This window comes from Festucalex cinctus, chromosome 12 (genome assembly GCF_051991245.1).
Source record: "Festucalex cinctus isolate MCC-2025b chromosome 12, RoL_Fcin_1.0, whole genome shotgun sequence".
Taxonomy (NCBI): domain Eukaryota; kingdom Metazoa; phylum Chordata; class Actinopteri; order Syngnathiformes; family Syngnathidae; genus Festucalex; species Festucalex cinctus.
In genome coordinates, this window is record NC_135422.1 from 13463520 (window position 1) to 13481836 (window position 18317).

General features: G+C 41.8%; 1 protein-coding gene across 2 annotated transcripts; it reads left to right on the forward strand.

The window, feature by feature from the left end:
* The first annotated feature begins 53 nt into the window (after positions 1–53).
* Positions 54–17864, forward strand: znf106a (zinc finger protein 106a). Of its 2 annotated transcripts, XM_077539328.1 has the most exons (21): positions 54–150; positions 1737–1816; positions 1947–2008; positions 3712–3906; positions 5699–7354; positions 8255–8657; positions 8752–8821; positions 9683–9840; positions 9953–10013; positions 10842–11742; positions 12838–12875; positions 12974–13089; positions 13161–13295; positions 13726–13842; positions 13914–14105; positions 14191–14253; positions 14374–14493; positions 14589–14660; positions 14747–14818; positions 16198–16341; positions 16417–17864. In XM_077539328.1, exons 2-21 carry the CDS (start codon positions 1763–1765, stop codon positions 16468–16470), a joined length of 4683 nt encoding a protein of 1560 aa, XP_077395454.1. In that variant the 5' UTR covers positions 54–150; positions 1737–1762; the 3' UTR covers positions 16471–17864. The 2 variants fall into 2 exon arrangements, with proteins under 2 accessions (XP_077395454.1, XP_077395453.1); XM_077539327.1 differs by having other exon boundaries at positions 16198–17864.
* Positions 17865–18317: the final 453 nt, after the last annotated feature.

The following is an 18317-nucleotide window of genomic DNA, read 5'->3' on the forward strand; positions in this document are numbered from 1 at the left end:
ATATTCGTGAACGTCACTTCCGTTGACGTGCAGCACGCTGGGGGCTCGCCTGGTTCACTGGAGGAGGAGGAGGAGGAGGAGGATGTTTTTATTTGCGACCGCGATGGAGGACCAAATTTGGACCCCCGGATACTCACGGTTGTCATAAAGGTATTGAACAATTTTTTACCTTTCGGATGTACGATAACGTTTCGAAGTAGCTGCGTCCAGTCGCCATTTGACCACTGTTGCCTTCAAGAAAACCTAGCGTTACCTTAGTTACGGTGGCTAGCATGCTAGCTGGATACTAGCCCAATTTTACTCACCGGTATGAGAAATATCAACACAATGTTTGTTGTATAATGCTCGGAGGCGGTTGGCTCACTTGCTGGAGTAGTTTATCTGCTTTTCTTGTATATTGTACGAAGACACGGCCAGTGTTTGGTAACAAAAACAGTGTAGTTAGCATAAGGTATGCTAATAAACAAACAGCTTAAATGAGAATGAAGTGAATAACAATGATGTGCTTCGTAGTATTATGTTAAATATCCACTTTATTTAAACAACAGCATAATTTGAATGAATTCGTTAAAAAAAAGCATTTTAGCAAACTGACAGCACAACCAAGACGCGTTTGATGTGGTTTTAAAGCTTATTTTTTTAATCTTAAACTACGATTCGGGAAACATTTGCTTTTTCTTTCCATTCCTAAATGGGGAGGCAACGTTTACAATCTTCTGTTACTCTCCATCTTTTTTCCCCCAGTTAACTTCTGCTTTTTGAAAAGCATTGGACTTTGGAATTTGATTTGTGAGGATGGTTCTGATTTCAAAATGTGATGAAATGTTTGATTACTACAACAATCTGCTTGGTTTGTACGCTAGTCACAGGCTAAATCAATACAATATTCTGTTTGTTTTCACTAAAGGAAGCGTTCCATTGCGGAAATATCAGAAATGGGCAGATGTTCGGAATTGTCCATTTTGCATGAAATACAAGTCTCATGACAGTGTCACAGTGTCCCATCACTGTTGAACGGGTTTTAGAAGAGACCTGTATGCTACCCATGGTGTCCTTGGGGCTACCTAGTATCTGCTGGCATCATTTTTTTCAAGACAATGCACATAATCAACAGCCAAAAAAAAAGGCATCCGTGTTGGCGTGTTTGTAGTGTTGTGTTCATCTTGCTCTCTCACTCCTCCTCCTCACCCCTCACCCCACATTTGACCCCAAATAATTGGGGGCAATTAAATTCAAAGAGGAGGCTCATCTATCAACTCTGCAAGCAAGCAGCCAATGGTGGGACAGCTACTATCAGCGCTTATTGAAAACATTTTTTTTTTTTTTTTTTTTTTAACCACAATCAAAATGTCAAACGGTTTGGCTTGTGCCAAATACACACTAAGCATCAATATAAATCTTTATAAAAAAAACTGACAGACATTGCATCTTAGAACCCATTGTTAAAAAAAAAAAAAAAGTAAAATACCTGCACAATAATTGGAAAAGGCAAAGCAATACAACAGTTAGTTATCTGTACATGTACCGTACTTTTACTTTCACACTGATGGTGACTGGAGGTTGTGAAGTTCGCTGATGCCATCTAGTGGCTGAGTAGATAAAGTTGATACATAAGTCAAATTTTTGTTTCACAACATAAAGCAAAAAAAAAAAAAATCGATCTCTTATCTTGAAACGATGTAAGATGGCACACTCATATGTCAAGGTAAATGTAAGTGTTCTCTGTATGTTGTCAGCTACAGGCAAATTTGCTTCAGTCAAGATGACGAGAGACAGGAAATGCATCCTCTGCGAGACGGTCCATGCCTCCCTGCAGGTAGTTTCGTTGCCACTGATACTTCATTGAATTTTCAAGATGGATGTTTTGTAACCAGGGCTGATTTTAGGAGCAAAAGGCACATTGCAATGAGTTGTCTCAACTATATTTTTATTTTGTTTATTAATAGGAGATGGACGAGCACATGAGAAGCATGCTGCACCACCGCGAGCTAGAGAAACTCAAAGGGAGGTAAGTCACCTGGAAACGTGTCCCAAGTGCGTTGCTTTGCTGTATTTATAGTACTGTATAGCGTAATCCCACACACACTATTCAAGCCTTTTCACAAATAGTAAAAAAAAATAAGCCGTTAATTGTTGCTCCAATGAAAGTGTTCAGAATTGCCTACATTTACAGACTAAACCATAAATATAGCACAAATGACAGCACACTTGCACAAGGGCACGTGACGGTCAGGGCTCTAACAGTGGCTTCAGCTGCATGCAGCTGTTCCAACTGTGACACGTATATTTAGACACAAGCTTGCTGAATGCCCGATAGAAGGCAGCTGGCTTGCTCGTGACCCTTTGATAAAAGTGTGCCAGGCGTCAATGTTGAATATTTTTACCCCTGCCTCTATGCTGATAAAAAGTGATAAGATCAAAGTGGACAAAAGTGATTCCACTCAACTGGTTAGGTAGGAACCAAAAGTGGGTCATGGACCCTCTATGGGCAGACATTTTTTATATAATTATAGTTAGTTTTATTTAGTTTTATAAATATAAGATTTAGTTTTTTAAAGGTATTTTTGTTTTTATTTTATTTCGTTAAGGAAAATGTTTGTTTCAATGTTAGTTTTCACTATTTTGTTAGTTTCAGTTAACTATAATAACCTTGCTCTAAAAACAATGATGTATTTTTATTGTCAAATCTGACTGTCTGCCATCAAACTGTCCTAAAGCAAGACACTGATATCCAAGTAGCCTTTAGGTCGGCATTGGAAAATGTAAATACAGCATGAGGCAGAGAGATGTTAAAATATAGACTTACCAGTAATTGAACCAGGGAATTATGCGATTTTAAGAATTTTGCAATTTGACTTTTAGAGAACAAGCTGTGCAAAAAGTACTGAAACATGCATTCAGAAGGTTAAATTAAGTTTATGTGTAAACGTTATAGGGCAACCTAACTTTATCCTATCCCTAATTTTTTGTGAGTAGCATATACGATCTATTTCTTTATTATTCTTGGCTTGGATCAACGGATGGATGGACTGCTTTTTATATGAATAAAAGTAGGTCACAACTTGGTGTCAGTGGGGAAAATATGTGTCCCAGGGTGATAACAGTTGAGAACCACAGCGGAAGAGTGCTCAAGTGGTGAGAGAACAGCCCCCAAAAAAGACGGGAGGGCAGGGTGACACATTTGGGAAAGGCTAGGAGTCAAAGGTGACGAGCAGCTGCCGGCTCTGGTTACCCTGCTTGGGATTGGTCAGTGAGATGAAGAGGGCACATGTCTGTGGGTGGAGGTGGGAGGAGGATGTTCGAGATACTTCCAAAACAGACGCCAGAGTGAGGTCTCAGAGTGCAGCGGGCGCCATCATGACCGAACGCTAGGCTGAGCGTCCCTGAGCTGCATGGCCGGCAAGCTCCATTAGCGCGCCGCCCGGGCCCGGCTGCTTCCGCTTGCTCCCGCTTCCTTGTCATGACCCGCTAGGGAACCGCGTACTTTTTAGATCAGGAAGATACCGTTTTGTTTTAAATGTTTTGACAAGAAAAAAATTCAAGTTAGCGACCTCCTGATCTGCAACAAATAGAGAATTTGGTGATAAGTTAAGAAAACAAGGGATTGTTGAGTACTCTCCTCTCCCAAGACATTGAAGAAGCTCATCAGAAAGCCGCCACCATGCCCGAAGGAAGCATTGAGCGCCCTCTGTCGCCTCTCCTCCCTGATAGGGATTGCGGCCACGAGTGCCGGGTGTGCAAGGTGTCGTTGGTGAGCCTGACCGACTACGCCAGCCACATATCCAGTCCCACGCACAAGCAAAACGTGGAGAAGGAGAAGAAGGTGCCTGGCGGCGTCAACCGCGACGAGGACTACTTTGACCAGACGCTGGTGGAGCTCGTTCACAAGAGGAAAGAGCAGCTACGGTAAGATGGATGTTGTTGTACATTCAGGCTTTTTTCCCCCCTCATCAAAAAGGCAAAAATATGGATGTAAAATAGTTTATTTGAATGATAAAATATTAGTTTATTTGTATTTTGAATTGTATTATTTCTAACTGAATTAAGTCTATTTAATAAATTATTTAATAAAAGAAGCAATGTTGGGTGTACTGTGTATCTATGTCAGAATATATATTATGCTGGTAATTTTTTTTACATTTTATTTAAAATAAAATAAAGATAAATTAAGGTAAATTAATTTTAAAAATCAACAAATTGAAATTAACATATTAAGGGAAAACCGGCTAAATTAACCCAACAAATGTAAGACTTGATAATTCAAATGCTCAAAGGACCGGATTAGAGATCTTAGTGAGCCGTGGCCCGCGAGCCATACTTAACCACCCTCCTCTGTCGTGTCCTAAAAATGTATCATGTTCCGATAATAAAGGCTTGCTCAAATGTCAAACTCTATTGAATCTACCAGGGAAAAAAATGTAAGATTTAATTTAAAAAACTGAGAAAAATACAGTTATACACCCATTAATGCATATACGCCAAATTTGAACATGGTCTAAATAAAGATGTGGCATAGCTTCTACATGCAGAAAAAAAAAGACGTGCAACCTGTGCTGACCACTTGGAGCAGCAGTGGTCACTGTTTGCCACTTTAGAGGGTGCAAAGCAAAATGAAAGGGACTAAAAAAAAATCTTCTAATATATACATTTTTTTTAAGCATAGATTAACGCACAATCACTTTATCCTACTTCTGCTTTTGTTAAAACACTTTCCCTAAGATTGATGGTGATTCGGTCTAAACTAGGCTATTTCATAATCTTGAATAAAATGCTAATACTGATTGATACCCTATGTGGTTCTTATTGTTGAATTTATGTGACTGTAAAGACCATGAACAGTGTGGCCGCATGCTATCTATAGTCACATTCTTATCATGAGCACTCACAGGCTCCTTTCAGCTGCTGCCTCAGTCAAATCTGGACCACGCTCTAATTTCATGTCTGCAGCTACAAACAGAAGGGGGATTTACTGGTGAACTTTTTTTAAATCACCCTTTCACACTGTCTAAACGCCAAATTGGCGCATTAAAGCCATTGTAATTGTAGAATTGTTATGTTATTCACTTGTCCATTTCAGACAGAACTCACTCAGGTGGGGCACATTGTTGTTGCATCGTTTGGCTTTCAGATAATTAGGGAGTTATCAGTGAGTGTCGGGTGTCAACTTGTCACTCAACTCGACCCCGTCCTGGATCGGTACCTTACACACAGGACATCGAGTTATGACTTAGAAGGCCAGTGTGAAAGGAGCTTCTTATACTACATCCAAAGCTGTCAAATTCGGAGGCCGACTATTCCTTGATCAGTACCTAACGGTAGAGTGGACATCTCCAAACCCTAAGGTTGAGGGTTGCATCCCACGCCATTGTGACCATGTCGAACTTAGTATCCTTGAGCAAGATACTGAAACCCCAATTGCTCCTGTAAATGAGTAGTCAAAATGTAAAGCTATTTGAGGGCTTTGTCAGGTGGAAAAGCGCTATATAAATGAAATCCCGTTTACCATAAAAATTTAAAAAAAAAAAAGACATCTTAGATGGGACAGTGTTGTTTTGATTTAAAAAATATATATACATGTTTTTAAATAAAGAAGGGTTCGGTGAATACACGTAGGAAACTGGTGGGGGTCAGTACCTCCAACAACGTTAAAAACCACAGATGTAGTGACTGCATTATCCCATCTGATCTGCATCCACAGCAAAGAAAAAGAGGCTGCGGCTGCTAAGGTGGCTCTGGAGGCGGAGGAAGCAAAGAAAAGGGAGATCCAGCAGAGAATAAAAGAAAGCAAGGAACGCTACCAGCTGGACAGAAGTGGCCAGACTTTCCCACATGGCTACGCTTGGAACTATAACAAATACGCTTGGACAAACGACCAGCAGAGAGGTTTCCGAGCAGCTTCTCCCCCCTTGAACTACAACAGGAACAACAATCAAGGAAAGAGCGCCACCTGGCATGCTCAGGGCCCCCCCAACTACCAAAGGTGGACGCCGGGCGACTTGCAAGGCGGTCGCTGTTACTCGCAGGACGGTGCTCTGGGCTCCTACGGGGGTTCATTTTGCGGCCCCAGTCGACTGCCCTGGCTCAGTAACCAAGGCAGCAGTTATGGTATGTACGGCAGAAATAACATTTCCCAGTTCCCACCAAATAACCGTCCGCCCAGGTACAATGAGTCCTATCAAATGTACCCTCCGCCACCGCAGTTGTATGCAAGTCCTGTGAGCAACCTTCAAACGAGGGCCGACGAGTGCAAGGGGATGCCAACAGCTAAATGGGAACCTCCTGGCAAGCAGAACTTTGGCAGCAACCCAAAGCCGGACAAGACCGGCCGGTGGTCTCCTTATCCCGTCAGCAAAACAGCGGACTCGCTACCCAGCAAGGACGCCCTGTCAACCCTAGCAGAACACCACCCAAAAGGGCCCAAAAACCAGGAAAAAGCAGGAGAAGCATTCACCTCCACTGGGCAGGAAGTGAAGGAGACGCTTAAAAGTAAACACTTAGAAAGGAGCAAAGATGGTCCTTCCAACAGTCAAGCCGAAGTGCATCCAAAACCACAAGGAATCAGGACCCCATCGCGACAAGCACCAAAGCTACCAGAAACCTCCAAGAACTCCTTCGTCAAGTTTGAAAGCAAGAGCTCTTTGGAGAGCCCCCGGCTTGAAACACCTCGGCACAGCAACGAGGGGGAGTCACCCAAGGATCTGGTGCAGGGTTTAATTACAGAGAACAAGGAAAACAACTGCCAGCAGAACGCAAGCGACCCAGCCTGGAGTTCTCCATCTGTGGCCAAAGAAAATCTCGCAGCTAAATCGAAATCAAGCGACCCAGCCCGGAGTTCTCCATCTGTGGCCAAAGAAAATCTCGCAGCGTCCTCTTCTGAGAGCATCCACTCCCTCCAGTCTCTGCAGGTCAGCACCTCCACCACCAAGAAACCGTCTCCTGTAGCCTCAAAACGCGACGACCCGGAAAATGCGAAGGACGCTCTCACCTCGCCACCACTCAACGAACCAGCGCCAGAAGCGGAAAAAGCTCATACTTCCAAGGGAGAGGCTACCAGGTCGGACAAAACATGCCCCAAGGAGTCCGGCTTGACCAAACTCGAACTGCCCCCCGTCCTGAAGCGCGACCTGACCAAGCGCATCAGCACCAAGACGGGCAGCCACGAACCCAACCTCCACAACGCCAGGCGTGTCCGCAACCTGAGCGAGACGCGGCGGTCCGACAGCGAAAAGGACTCCGGTCTCAAGCCAACTGTGCAGCAGCTCATCAGCTCCTCCGGATCTCGGCGGAAAGTCAATTGGGACCAGGTGTACCAGGAGGTGCGCAAGAAGCAGGACAAGGGGAAAGGAATGCCCAGGTAAAATCGATCATTAGTGATAGTCCGATATGTTGTTTTTTTTCAAGGCTGATACCAGTTGTTAGTTGTCAAAGAGACCGATAACTGATGTTTCAAGCCGATATATTAATTTCTAGTAAAAGAGAAAATATTAGTGTCAACATTTAAAAATGATACTTTTTCTTTTAATTATAAACAAATAAAGAATTGACAGCTTTGTTGAAAAATTATAAGAAAAATTTCAGGGAGCATCATGGGCATCAAGCATGTGTTAAGCTAAATAAAAAAACTAAGCAAGTAAATAGTTCCCTAATGTTTTCTACTGTAATTTTTTTTTTTTACCCAAAATGTAAACATGTTTTTTTTTCCATGTTTTTTCCCCTTTTTTTTTTCTTTTTTTTCTTCTTTTTTTTTTAAATTAAAAAAATAAAATAAATCATATATAAATGTTTTAAAGTGTAGGGAGTTCCCATCATTTTTTTATAAAGTGCGAATTTAAATAAATCCATAAATGAAAAGTTCCCTTAATGTCACTGAGCGACAAATGCATGCGAATGTAGCTAATTTGGGGTTTTCGTCAGGCTTCTTAAAAGGTTTCAAAAGATCTTCGAAGAGTGAAAAATTGAATATGTTTGAAGTGTCTTTGCAACAAGTAAAAACTGTCTGTGAACATTTTACAAATCCTGTTGAAAACTCTAAATTTGCTACGTTCGCACGCATTCACCGCTCAGTGAGATACCAGGTTTCTCGGTCTTCAGATTCATAAAAAGGCCGACCATCGGTCTCTCCCTAGTTTTCATCCACTTCTTATCTAGAACTGCACCGCCTTCACTCTCTCTTTTGCTCACTACACAACACAAATGACTGTTAGATCCAAAATTTATGAATGGAGTCTCACACCTTCTCGGTATCTACCTCCAGGTTCGGTATTGAAATGGTACCCAACGAAGACCAAAACCAGGAGGATGAAGACATGGCAATGCTGGAGAACTTCCCCTGGGAGTCACTCGTGGAGACCTCTCCTCCTGCCACATCCCGCAAGCGCTCCCTCTCCGAGAGCAGCCTGGCTCCGGCGTCTGAGTGCTCGCTCCTCCAATCCAAGGAGACACCGCGGAGGTCCTCTGTTACCAAGGCGAGCAGCGGCCGTCCCGACGTGGATCAGATTCTGAACCTCGCTGTAGAGGAAGTGCAAAAGCGGGCTGATAAGCTGATGTCGGAGAAGGCCAAGGCTCTCCAGAAGTCCGAATGCCTGCTAGTAGAGGACAGCTCCGACGTCGAGCAGATGGACGTACAGGGAACAGTGAAGAGGCGAAGAACACCAGAGGTGAGTTCAGGGTATTTTAGTGGGATACGACACAAAAAAATGTGCCATTTTCTGTTTTAAATTAGAAGATTGTCTTCCTGTTTTCGTTCTTTAGGATGTTCAGGGCCCGGAGGCCTCAGGTGTGCAACATGACACCAAAAGAAGAAAGACCAAATCCAAAACAGGTTTGTCTCTTTTATGGAACTTCATCTAGAATAATTGCTTGATTAAACACTCCCGAATAATCATAACAAATAATCATTTTAATACTGTGAAAATATTGTGAAACTGTGATACCGCAATATTTTTGCTCACGGTTATCATAACAGCAGAATGTAATATGCATGCGTTAGAGTTGCACTTTTTTTGCACATTAGAGTTGTACAGTTTTTTTATTTAGCTTAATATGTTGAGGCTCATGGAAGCTCCCTGCAATTTTTGTTATAATTTTTAAACAAACAGGCCCATGCATTTGGTACAGAAAAGTGTCCCATGGCCAATTGAAATGAACACATAGATATTAACATTCTTCTTAATTCTTCATAGTAAGTCAGTCTCCATCACGAGTGAGCTATTTTTAGAACAGACCCATGGGCTACTTATGTGGTCCTTTTGGCTAACTAGTACCTACTGGCACTATTTAAAAAAAAAACAAAAAAAAACATGGCAATGCACATTAATCAACAGAGCAAAAATGCATCTGTTTGCACAGTGTCTCTTTCGTCTTGCTCCCGCCCTATTCCTCCTTAAATGCTCACCCCCGAAAAAGTTAATTGGAGGCAATTAAATTCAAAGAGGTGCCTCATTCATTCAAGTCTGCAAGCAACCAATCGTATTATTCCCTCCTTAGAAGTCTCCTAAAAAAAAAAAGAATGAAGAGCTCATTATTGTGACAGCCAGCATTAGCGGTTATTGAAATTTTGACTTTTTAAAAGCACTTGACTATAAACCGTCAAACTGGTTATCATCCCTTGCCTTCTTCACACAACATGAGTGCCTCACCGCCATTTGCACTGCATAATTTAGTGTTTGTTTTGGTGGTGAAGCGGATCGCTTACAGATCGACCAGCTTCTGGCCGTGTCGTTGCGGGAGGAGGAGCTGAGTCGCTCGCTGCAGACGGCGGAAACCCAACTGGTCCAAGCGCGGACGGCACTGGAGGCCGCTTACATGGAGGTGCAGAGAGCCATTATAGTCAAACAGCAGGTATACATGATTAGGATAATCTAAATATTTCAATCCAATCTTGTATTTTGTCATGTCCGAGGTGTGTAGATTGTTTTGCAAATGTTTGAATGTTTTTTTTTTTTTTCCCCAGATTGCCACAGAGATGAGCACACTCAGAGAAAAACGCATTGAGTTATTAAAAGGGATGCAAGGTATGCCTAGACTTACTGAATTAGAAGTAGAAATGTAATTTGTTTCATGACCATGCTCATAATACAAAACACTCATAACTCAAATAATGATTCCCCGTTGAAGTAAATGACTGTCACGAATCCATCCCGGCACAAAGGTAAAACAAAAAGGGGTGCAACTCTAAATTTGTTTACCTTAAATACACATTAAAAAATGATTGATTAAAGTGGTTAGTCAACCTTAAACATTTCTTGACAATAATGTTATATATGTGACCTCACTAGTCTAAACATGACATTCTGATTAATATTACATTTGTGGAATATGAGTTATGAGAGGGATACTTGACTAATTGGGCCATTTTCTGCAATAAAAAGTTAATAATTTATCCAGAATAAAGTTGATAACATCACTATTTTTCATGTACAATCAATACCTTTTAAAAAATGGATTTTCTCACTTGCTGTCGACTGAAGATGACATCACAGTTGCTCAGGGCTCAGGCAATAACCAATCACAGCTCACCTGTTTTCTGAAGCTGAGCTGTGATTGGTTGTTACCTGTGACCTGAGGGACTGTGATGTCATTTTCACGTGACAGCAAGTGGCAAAATGGGCACCTTCTGATAATGATAAAAACTGCTGGATTTTCCTGCTTAACTCATTTTCATGTAAAGCAACATTAACCAGAATATCGTATTTAGACTAGTGGGGCTACATGAATATTTTTGGCGGGGGTTGATTTCCCCTTTAAAACTCTGACGTTACAACAGAGTAGCACTTTACCACCTAACCTATATCGGAGCTTTTTGTGCAATTTAACAGTAGCTCATTGTGTGTGTTTCAAAGCAAGCAACACGGAAGTGGCAGAATTACCTCCGATCCGACTGAAACAGGAGAAGATGGACCATGTGGAAAATGAAGAAAAAGAACTGGGCTCTGTGGCTCCATTGTGCTCTTTTGAGAGCAATGCACCTCCTGCTAGGAATGCCTCGCCATCAGCGTCGTACTCCATCAAGCAGGAGCCCGTATCCCCCGTGCGAGTCAGCTCCGATTCGGACCTTTTGGAGAACGTAACATGTCCCGAGCCAATAGCAACTGTGCAAATAAAGCCTGAGCCATTGTGTAAAGCTGAAGACGAGACCTACAATCTGCCGGCATCGCTGGAGTCCACTGACAAAGCCGTTCAGGCCACTTCCTTCCCTGACTCCAAAGACGACGTAAAGCCGCTGTTGGCCATCAGGAAGAACTCCGAGACGGGAAGCCTCGCCGATCGCTCGCACTCCCCGGCATTCGAGACGCCCCGAGCGCCCAACGCCTCTCCCGCTTCGCCTTCGGAGTCGCGCAGCTGCAAGCGTGTCAGGAAGCTGAAGAAGAGGAAGGTACTGGAAAAGGCTCACGGCAACGCGCTGCCAGAGAGCAGCGACACCGAGATGGATGCGGGGGCCTCCAGGCCCAGGTGGTCCCGACCGCAGAGGAGGGCCAGCAGCGGCAGCGCTAGCACTCATGTCAGCACTTCCTCGCTACCAGGAGGGGGCGACGTGAAGATGGAGGAGGAGGACACCGAGCCTCTCAAACAGGAAGTGGAGGTAAAGATGGAGACGGCCGCAACCTACAAGCAGCCCCTTGGGACCACCTCATTGTTTCCTGCAGCTCACATCCCGGAGTTGTCCAGATGTGAGCAGCCGAGCCTGGCCTGCAATGAGGTCACTTCCACCAGCGATATGGACGTCTGTAAATCTTCAGAGAGGTGACGCTATTACATTAAAAATAAAAATTTAAACGTCCCTCTTCAACTTAGCCCTTACAATCAGACTTAGCATTTTGAAAGACTCGTTTTTGCTTTTAGTAGCGTAGGGCCCTTTAGAATGCCAAAAATTCAGCTTCCAAAGCCAGTTGTCATTAGCAACCTGAAATTTTGTTGCCATGTTTATCATTAGAAGACCCACAAAATCGTCGGCGGAAGCCATGCCTGAAAAGACATAGGAAGTCAGCCATTTTGGTTCAAGATGAATAGAAAATCCTGCCCTTAAAGTCATTTTACGTTCACAACATTAAATTTGGTAAATATGTATTACATAATTAGCGACACAAAAAGATCAAGAGCACATGCCTGAAAAGGCACAGAAGGTCACCCATTATATTTTTTTGAGTAGTGTGTTTAGAATGAAAACAATAATTCAGTCCTAAAAGCCTTAGCAAGATGAAATTTGTTAGGCACATCTTATGGGTAGATGCCCCCCAAAAAAGTCCTAAGAAGCTATACCTGAAAACACACAGGAAATCTATATTTTTTGTTTTAAACGGCCATTTAGGTTCAATGGCATAATTTTAGAATAAAAGAAAATTTAAATTTCGTCAACATGTCAACACAGATGATGAGTAGAACCACAAAAAAAGTCTGTATCTCATAGGATACCTTAAAAAACACAGGAAGTCAGCCATTTTTGTAAGAAGAACACTTAACATAAAAAAAAAAAAAAAAAAAAAAATTCTGCCCAAATCCAGTTTAACATAACAGCATGAATTTTTTGGGAGAGTTATCTATCATTAGTAGATCCACTTAAAAGAAAAAAAAAAAGTCTCAAAAGGTCTGCCATTTTGATTTGCGGTGGCCAATTTATGGTCATTTAAATCCTTTTGGGCTTTCTTTTAATAAGCAACACAAATATTAAAGCTTTTTTGCCTATGCCGTGTAAAGTGGTGGAACTTTGATCATTATAAGCCTTATAATGATCTATAATGATCTATAATGATCAAGTCCTTATGATATAAGCACTTGATGTGAAAAGGGCCCTTTCATCACCATTTCACCTATTTAACACTGTTCTCTTTCTTTCTGCAGTGAAATGTCTTTTCCAACGATGACATGGAGCCCTCGCTGTAAGTTTACACTCAAATGATTTTTTTTTTTTAATCACATGTATCTTTTTTTTTTTCCCTATTGGAAAAAGAAACATTTATGTATGTCTTTTTGACAGCCGCGTCATCCGGTATCTTCGAAGGCCACCAGGAGGCTGTGAACGGCATGCAGATCCACAACGGGCTGCTCTTCACGTGCTCAGGAGACCGCACCGTCAAAGCCTTCGATCTGCTGGTGGGTGCCAACAAAATATTTCACCCCATGTTTCTTAATGCAAATGACCTTCTGTCTTCCGCCTTTCGCAGACCCGCAAATGCGTTGCCGTCTTTTCCGGCCACACGTCCAAAGTCAGCTGTTTGCTGGTGTCGTCCGGGGCCTGCCTGCCACACCGCCTGTACTCGGGCTCCAGTGACCAGACCATACGTTGCTACAGTCTTAAGGTAAGGTCATTGAAGGCCACCTAGTTGACGGGGCTATTTTATTATACTGACTGAAGAATGTTAACGATTTAATGACTTGTGTAGAACTTGTCTTGTAACAAGTGGTAATAGGTGCACATACAGATGCCTGAGCAAAATAACTGCATTTTAAATTTAAATAGCAAACATTAATCCAGAAATAAAACACTTTGGTTCCACCAAATATTTTATTATTTAAAAAAAAAAAAAATCATTTTTTTTTTTTTTATTTATCTATTTTACTAAGTTTCATTCATCTTTTTTTATTATTTTTATTAGACTGATATTTACACTTTATACATATATATATATATATATATATATATATATATATATATATATATATATATATATATATATATATATATATTATTTATTTATTTATTTTTCGGGCTTGTGTGCTTGCTTGCAGAAGCAGAAATTAGAGCAGCAGTTCAATCTGGCAGATCGGGTCCTGTGCCTGCACAACCGATGGAAGTTTCTGTATGCCGGTCTGGCAAACGGCACTGTGGTTACCTTTGATCTAACGGTGAGTAGCGTCAGTTTCTGGAAGTACCAAAGTACTACTTTTAATTGTACTTGTTTCCACCTTGATCCCAGGTCAACAAGCAGAGGGACGTGTTCGAGTGCCACGCCCCGCGGGCCATCAGCTGTCTGGCTTCGTCACAGGAGGGTTCCCGGCGCATTCTGCTGGTGGGCTCCTATGACAGCACCATCAGCGTGCGTGACGCCAAGACCGGGCTATTGCTGCGCACGCTGGAGGGACACGCCAAGACCGTCCTCTGCATGAAGGTGCGCCATCGCCGTCTTCGCGCAAAAAGCAACGATATTACGGCGGATGATGTATAAAAATCGACATGAACGTTTGTGATTTCAGGTTGTGAACGACCTGGTGTTCAGCGGCTCCAGTGACCAGTGTGTCTATGCACACAACATACACGTGAGTCCATTTTCAAATGATTTACACCGTCCTGGTGAATGTATATATTTTATGGGTCCATTTATCATCCAACAAAAGCTTGACTATAAAGTAGTCTTATCGTCAACATTTCTCGTTCAGAGCGGTGAGCTGCTGCGCGTCTACAAGGGCCACAGTCACGCCGTCACCGTGGTGACGGTCGTGGGGAAGGCGATGGTGACCGCCTGCCTGGACAAGCAGGTCCGCGTCTACGACCTACAGGTGTGCCCTCATTTTGACCGTCAGCGATCATAAATCCCTGAAGTTTCTTTAGACTGATTTTTCTTTTTTTTTTTTTCTTTCTTCATCCTCCACAGTCACGAGAACAGCTGCAGGTGTACACCGGATATTCAGACATGGTGACGAGTATGGCGGTGCACCAGAAGAAGGTGAGTCGCACACTTTGTTGTTTGATGCAAGACTGTTTTAAATTGGTATGTCATCTATTTATTATTTTTTATTTTTTTATTTTCAGATCTACACAGGCTGCTACGACGGCAGCGTGCAGGCCATCGACCTCAACCTGACGCAGAACTACCGCTGCAGGGTATTTTCTATTTATTTATTTATTTCAGGGTGGAAATTTCCAGCTAATTGGCCACCTAAGCACCGACGCCGGGGATAACAAACAAGCCCAACATGGACGAATGTACGCTACAATTAATTCTGTTCTCGCAGAATGACTCACCGTTTCCTTGTTGAATGTTGAACAGCGAGAGACGCTTTGTGCGTTTCTAGCTGGTAAGATGTTTGTGCTTTTCCACCTTTCGACAAGAACGAACATGAAAATTTCACCCGTGGCTGTGATTGGTTAAAACAAACGTATAGAATGTTGCATCGTCCAATCAGCTGGAATTACTGTAGAGAATGTGCCGCCTTTTCCCGACGAAATTACTGTGGAGCGGTAACCATCTGGCTTTTGCCAGATTAGCGGTTTTATGTATGTTTTATGTGTGTAATTTTGGACAACATAGACATTGTGAGCACTGTGAGGTTGATCTTAACTCATTTGCTCTCAATAACGTGTAAATACGTTTTTTTTTAAATGTTCTACGTGTCCCAAAGACGTATTTATATGTTGTTTTTTTTGTTTTTTGTTTTTTTACGCTAGAGCATACAGAAGGCTTTGATGCAGCCTCTCAACTGCAAAGAACGGTTGCAGAAATGGTAGTTATTACACAAACGGCCAGAGGTGGCACCAGAGCAAAGGAGATCAACCAGGGCCATGTAGAAAAAAAGCTCAATTACTTACAATTTTTAAATAGATTTGTGAAAACTGATTAAACTTAGCTCTCGTCTAATGCTAATTGCTATAAAACGGAAACAGATAGAAACATAGAACACAATATTTTGTGGGCCTTGCAAAATCAGTCAAAATGGGAACGGGATTGCTTCTGTGAAAATGGCTGGGAGTGAATGAGTTAAAAGGGAAGTCAACCCCATTTTTTGTTTTTTTTGTTTTGTTAATGGCAATATATTCTATGCAACCCCACTAGTCCAAATATGGCATTCTGGTTAATATTGCGTTAGTAGAATATGATTTAAGCAGCAAAATCCAGCTGTTTTTCTCCATCTCAGGGGGCGGCCATTTTAACACTGCCCACTGAAGATGACATCATCAGTGTTGCTCAGGTTTCAGGTAACAACCAATCACAGCTCAGCTTCAGAAAACAGGTGAGCTGTGATTGTTACCTGAGCAAGTGTGATGTCATCTTTAGTCGACAGCAAGTGGCAAAATGGCTGCCCCCCCTGAGATGGATAAAAACAGTTGGATTTTGCATTATAACTCTTATTCCACAAATGTAATATTAATCAGAATGTCATGTTTAGACTAGTGAGGTCACATATAACATATTATTGTCAATAAATATTTCAGGTTGACTTCCACTTTAAAGCTGCTGTCTTTTTTTTGTGTTGTGCTCACAGTGGCACGGCTGCTCACTGGTTTTCGGCGTGATGGCGCACCTGCAGCAGCACGTGGTCGCCGACCACGCCGCCAACCAGCAGACGCTCCGATGTCGCTGGAATGACTGCGAGGAGATTTTCTGCGCTCGCAACGGCTCCAAGCAGGTAAACGTTTCTCATTTTTCAGAATTAGACCTCGCGACATGTGGCGAGCGCGCAGGTCTCTTCTTGTCTGTTCAGGCGAAGCTCGCACACGTGCAGAAGCACGCCGACGAGGCCCAACCGGAACCTTGAGTTCCCATCTCCCATATTGGGCGGAAGTTTGGGACCTTTGCGTTCCATGTTGGAATCCAATGTTCAAGTGTCTCCGTGTCCATTTTTTTTTCTACGGCGGCGGATGCGACAACCTCTCGTGCTGCCGCCCTACGTCTTTTTGCACTGACCAAAACGAAGACAACTTTATTTTTTTTTACAAGGAAACGTCAGCGCCGCTGAGAGTGAGAACGCCGTGTTTCTGATTCTGGCGGCCGCGCTGTATGGCATGGGAGTTTTTTTTGTTTTGTTTTTTTTTTTGTTTTTTTGTTTTTAATTGTTGTGATGTGTCTTTGTGAGCAATCCCATCGTCCTTTTTTTAACATTTGAATAAAAAAAAAAAAAGGTTGTTATTCCTTTGAAGTGGACTACTGGACGGATTGCGTCTTGTTAGCATGACGGAGTTATTTGTTTGTTTATTTTTGGTACCACTTGACAATAGCTTAAAAAGCTGTTGTAAAGTGTAAATCCTTTGAGAGAGTGGCGTCCGTCTTGCCAAATATTGAGCCCATTATCTCATTATATTGAGTTTTGTTTATAATAAAGAACATCATATAAATCCTTGGAAAAGGAGTGACATCCATCTTGCCAATAAGTGACAATGAATGAATGGCGGTAGGTATTAAGTGTTTAGAATTGGTTTATGGCATGATTATTTGCCTGTTTGGAAATCTTTATTGCAAAGTGGTGCCATTATTTATTTACGTGTTTTTTTTGTTTTTGTTTTTTGTTTTTGTTTTTTTTGTTTTTTTTTGTCGCTCAGCGTTTTTTTCTTTGTTTGTTTGTTTTCTGAAGACATTTGAGGGATTTTGGTGCTGTGTCGTGTGGCAGTTTGTCAATTTTTGCAGTGAAAATGAAAGGTTTTGGCAGGAAATTATCCGTGTGAACGTCTCGAGTCATCAACACTGGCCAAGTTGAAGTGACATTTTTTAGCTGATTTTATAATTGGATTCTAGCTGTTTTGTTATCAACACCGGAGGATGGGATGCATTGTAGCACTGCATTTTTCATACTTCCAACTTATTAATATATTTGCGGTGTGGCAACGCGCGGATGTGACTGCACGTGTAGGAGGAGGTGTTTGATGGAGCAGGAGGAAGAATTTAGAGATTATCGCCCATGCCATACCCCCCCACACCCACACATCCCTTACTAATAAAAATCCAGGTTTTATAATGAGAGAAAATGTCACAATTAATTTTAACATCAGTCGTCTTCGCCGGCGTAAGTTTTTTACGACGTTTTCAGCTGCCGTTGGAAGGAAGCAAAACACGGCGTTCACCTCCAGTCTGGCAACACTGACTTTCAACTTATTCAATATTAATTTTTTTTTTTTTTTTTTTTTTTTACCATGCAATGAAAGACATTTAATTATAATAAAAGAATATGCAACACTATAGGCAATGTCTGATTTCTTTTTCACTTTTAGTATATATGTGTGCATAGCAACAAACTAAATGCAACATGGAAAATACCATTTAAAAAATGTCTTAACATCCATGTAAAACATCAGAACTTGTAAGTGGTAAGCTTGATTTTATTACATTTTTTTAAACATTAAGATGGCCTTTGCAGAGGTCTACTGCTCAAAGCTCTTGGTGAACAACGTCAAGCGTGTAACTTATAACATGTATTGATTTATTGGTGGAGATAAAATCCTTAAAAAAAAAAAAAAAACTACACTCGTGACCAAAGCTTTAAATACCAAAAATGGAAAATCACAACAACAAAAAAGCAGCAGTCCAACCTTTTATAGCCATTATTCTCTTCTTCAATTCCTTATTGGAACCTCAAACGTTGATGTGAACACGAAAAAAAACAAAAAAAGA